At 43.7% G+C, this 4,866-nt stretch overlaps 1 protein-coding gene across 1 annotated transcript; it reads left to right on the top strand.

The window, feature by feature from the left end:
- Positions 1 to 435: 435 nt before the first annotated feature.
- On the top strand, positions 436 to 4,391 carry LOC147463674 (uncharacterized). The gene is made up of 5 exons (XM_086490130.1): positions 436 to 736; positions 848 to 1,102; positions 1,726 to 3,442; positions 3,535 to 4,045; positions 4,132 to 4,391. The coding sequence occupies exons 1-5, from the start codon at positions 493 to 495 to the stop codon at positions 4,240 to 4,242; spliced, it is 2,838 nt and encodes a 945-aa protein (XP_086346256.1). The 5' UTR covers positions 436 to 492; the 3' UTR covers positions 4,243 to 4,391.
- Positions 4,392 to 4,866: the final 475 nt, after the last annotated feature.

Genomic DNA, 4,866 nt, shown 5'->3' with positions numbered 1-4,866 from the left:
TCGATGTCTTAATATCTAATGTTCGATCAAAAGGCAAGTTACAACCATACTCTTTACTAGTCTCCAAGTGCTGCAAGAAATGTGCTCTCTCTCTCTCTCTCTCTCTCTCTCTCTCACATTCATTTACCATGCACATGTACTTTATAAGCCTTTAGGTATAGAGCTCCATCCCCACGGACATGTAGGCCTAATTGCCCAATTTAGAATTTTGAGATCGCTTCTTCACGGGAAGTGGAAAGCGCGGATGCCTTGCCACACTCACGTTAGCTTTAGCTGTATCATACGTCTAATATATTCTGTTACTCAAACACATCTTATATATAATATACGTCTAATATACGTTAGCTTTAGCTGTATCATACGTCTAATATATTCTGTTACTCAAACACATCTTATATATAATATAGCTGCTAGCGCCATCCGAGTCTACACTATATTGAATACCATATCTTGTATCTGAGCATATTATTATATATAAAAGCAGCTGTTGCAATGATCAATATATCAAATATTAAAAAAATATGCGCCAGATTAAACATGCAGACGTCCGATAAGGAGCAGACCGCGATTCAGAAGCGGCTGGCGCTGATGAACGAGCTCTGCGAGCTGCGGCCCCCGCCTTACTGGCTGGAGCACGCGCTTGCCTTCTGCAGCTTCCATCGCTTGCAGCTCCAGGAACTTGCTAAAACGATTAAAGCCGGCAGACCAGCCCTCACTTTCACAGAACTTCTTCAAGGTACTCTCTCTCTCTCTCAGTACTCTCTCTCTCTCAGTACTCCCCCTTGTGTGCGCGCGTAGCCAGTTGATCAATTGCATATTATGCCGTCTTGTCTTTATATGTTTGTAGGGCAGGTGCAGTCCGATAGTAATCACTTGAATATATACTTGGAAAGAGCAATCAAGTGTGGCCTTCTGGAGCCAATCCTGCAGAGCATAGCAGAATGCTATACTGAAAAGGATAATTTGTGGCTCGAGCGTCTAGAAAACCTCCAAAAGGCAATGGAGGAGGGTTTCCCATGGTTGTTTCTGGCCTTTTTGGGCATGCGCACAAGCAACATAGACCTGGTTATAAAGTGCGTCAGCAATTTCACGTGGCGAGAGGGTGAGTGATTCTGCCGTTCTCCTTAAACTAGAGTGTGTGTGTGTGTGTTTTTTGAGAGAGAGAGAGAGAGAGAGAGAGAGAGAGCGAGCACAAAACCTTGATGCAGGGTAAAATCAGCTCCATAAAACCAACAGAGAAGCTTATTAAGGTTGCAAGTATTTACTAACTAGTTAGATTTTGTAAAGTGTACACGATGAAGAACCGTCGACCGACATCACTTCTTTAACATTTTGGGATACCGTAGGAGACTACTCGCAAAGCTCTTACCGAATTTGTTCACCAAAATGTAGAATGTGATAGATACAACAGACAAGACTTTTTTATAAGGGCAAAACAAATCAATTATTTTTTATGAGAAACAAAAAAAATCCAATCTACGCTTCCAAAAACTCCAAGGTAGAGAACATGAGAAATGAATTATTTTCAAAATGATTTTTTTTAAAACCTAATTAATAGGTTTTGAACATTTTGCCAACGAAAATCGTTCCCCTTATTTTCTTATTTTTCCTGCCTTTTCCTCTTGAGAGAGATATGCTTATAAGTATTTTGTAAAATTAAGACCCAAAAGAGACGTAGACAACACAAGGCAACATATAAAGCTAAATATCGTGTGATATGTGCAGCTAGGATGAATGGTTATCAAGTCAAAGGCAGGCATGAATTAGGGATGGCATACAAAGTGTGGAGGTACCTTTTTATACGAGAACAGCCCCTTCATGAGAGGCTACAAGAGAGTGCCGATAATAAAAGTCGATGCGATTGGACATTTGTGCATCTGGCAGCAGCATATGGAGATCAAGAGTGTCTAGAATTCCTTCTCAAGCAGCATCGCTATCAAAACCATAGTATTGTGGCTGACACTGCCACGGAGCTGGAGGGCTTCACCTCTCTTCACCTTGCTGCATGGTATGGCCAAACAGCTATAGTTGACATTCTTTTGCATCATGCGGATCAATCTGAGAAGAATGGTCCGCCACCTTCAGACCATATTATTGCTGCAAAAGGGCCGGAAGACCATTCCCACCAACATAATGAGGGGGGGAAGGGCAACGATAAGCCCATTCCAATAGATCGAGTTCTTGGGCGATCCCCTTTGCACTACGCTGCATTTTTTGGGTACAAAGAGATTGTGGAGAGGCTAGTGGCTAGGTGGGAGAGTAGGGGTGTAGATTTGCGGGATCGCTTTGGTATAACTGCTCTTCACCTTTCAGCTTTTGGGATTAACTGTCACGACCAAAAAGATGCTCACAATCAATTAGGAGGAGCTGCTCACAATCAAAAAGATGCCCACAATCAATTAGAGGGCGCTGCTCACAATCAACTAGAAGGCGCTGCTCACAATGAAATGTTGAGGGACCTTATTGCAAAATCCAAAGACCCCAACATGCAGGTGCAACATAGTGTATTGCAAAGGGCAATGATCTCTCGCTTCCTTATTGATAGACGTAATTATGTGGATTCTTTGTACACCAGCAATAGTCCTAGACGTTTAAGTCTCTTCAATATCCCTAACCCAAATATTTTGTACTCCATGCGCAGCTGGCCGATTGCTCCAGGCTTCACTGTCCTCCATATCCTGGCTAACTTAGCAAACAGGGAAGGGCAATTGCAGTTTCTTCTTGACAGTACTGATGTGAACATTAATAAACTGGACTGGGCTGCCATAGATTTTGAGGGCATGACGCCCATCCACTATGCAGATTCATATCCCTCCTTACATGAATTTGTAAAGAAAGCAGCTGAATATAAGACGCCTTCCTTCAAAAGGCCAACCACTCTCTCTCCATGTATCGCCAAGAAGGCAGCTGATAATACGCCTTCCTTCAAATTAAGGCCAACCACTCTCTCTCCATGTATCGCCAAGAAGGCAGTTGATAAGACGCCTTCCTTCAAAAGGCCAACCACTCTCTCCATGTATCGCCAAGAAGTGGCTGGTATAATAGGTAGAGCTTCCTTGCAATTTCGAAGGGATGCAAGACTGACTTGGGTTTATGTGCTGGATACTTCTCTGCTGTCAGTCCATTATAGTGAAGCGCACTTTGTTGTGCGCTGTGCAGACAAGATTTTTGAGAACTATTTCGCTGAGAAATTCATTGGGAAAAATTTATCTTCCGATGGTCAGCCCATTGAAGTTGCCGAGGGGCTACAGCTGCAGGTGGATGATGAGGTTTGGGATCATTTGGAATGGGCGCTGGACAAAGCATTGATGCAGTACACAAGCAGTCCTGAGAAATATTGTTATTATAATATTGGGCCAAGCATGCAAACATCAGAAGTGGAAGAGATGGTTCTGTCGCTAGTGAAGGCAAAGCAGCTGAGTGAGATGTCCACCTTGCAAAGGTGCTTACATTGGGCTATGGGCCACAGGATGTCAAGGCTAGCACACTGGCTGTTGATGGACAAGGAGTGTGAGCTGGTGGTGTTGGTGCCAGGAGGAAATTGCTCGAAGTCACCCTTGGCTCGAGCAAGCGAGACGGAATTGGCAAAGGATATGCCAGGGATGTTGGCCAGAATGGAGCGACGGGAGGACGTCAAAAGCTGTGGGACGACGAGAGGAAAGTGTATGTGGACCACGTCAACACGCTACTGGTTGCAGCGGCCCTCATTGCAGGTTTGGCATTTGCGGGGTGGCTGCAGCCTCCTCGCGGGTTTATGCAGCACGAGGGCATGCATACGGTAGCACTGGATATGACAGATAGGCCGATGCGAGTTTTTGTGTGGAGCGGCATCCTTGCTTTCTCCCTGGGGATGGGTACTATGGTTGCAGCTGCACAGGGCGCCATGCCTTATTCCATTGGCACTGGCCACTTGATGATAGCTCGAGACAGGGTGCAGAGGGCGACTGTTGTAGCAAGTGTCCTCTTGGTGGGCTCCATCATTTCCCTCACCATCTCCTTCTCCGCTGCAGCCGTTGCCATCATCCCAGTCACCGAAAACCCTAAGGTTTTAGTCTTGCTTGCTGTGGGGGGCCTTCTGCTCGTTGTCTTGCTCCTCAAATTCCTCAAAAGAATTCATGGCTTCATGACTAGGAGTACTGCCTTCGACTTCGTTGGGCGTTGGCGTTGGATGTCATCCTAAAACAAGTTGGGAAGAGGTCGTTGGGCTTCAACCAACAGCAAACTACAGAGTCAAATGAATAACTTCCTATCACTAATTAAATGTGAAATGTTTTCCATTTCTGCCAAAAACCCACTGCTATATCATATACCATAGTGTATCTTACCTTAATGTAAAAATTTGAAACTTGTGACCCACTTTCTCTATAAATCAACCATAAACATTCCGAGGAGCCTAGTAATCTAAGGTTGGACCTAAATGAAGGTTGGCATTAGCATTGCATGCGTGTATGTGTGCATAACGGGAGACACCTAAAATTGTATTCATTCATGTATTGAGCATTACATAAAATGGGATGATCCTCTTCTAAGTAAAATAGCTTCTCTCTCTCTAAAAACGAGGATAGAGGTAATTTCTATCTCTAAGAGTAGGAATTCTCCCTATGGTCCAAGGTTAGCAAGTTTAAGCATGGAAAAAATGAAAAGCAAACTTTGAATTCAACTAGAAGGCATGTTCAAGTGAAGAAAAGGAAATTTTAGTGCGAGAGCAAAGTCAACTTTATATTTCTGTGTGAAAGTGTATCACTAGAGCAAAGTGATCAACTTTACAAATTTGGTGTGGAAGTTTGATCACTTTAAAAAAACAAGTTCATGTCAAAGTTGAGAGCTAAGTTATTTTTTGATGTGCTATCCAAAGCACCAATTTTC

This window comes from Adiantum capillus-veneris, chromosome 2, assembly GCF_014529385.1.
Source record: "Adiantum capillus-veneris isolate H3 chromosome 2, ASM1452938v2, whole genome shotgun sequence".
NCBI lineage: Eukaryota > Viridiplantae > Streptophyta > Polypodiopsida > Polypodiales > Pteridaceae > Adiantum > Adiantum capillus-veneris.
Note: the sequence above shows the minus strand (reverse complement) of the source record. Positions and strands in the feature narration are given on the sequence as shown.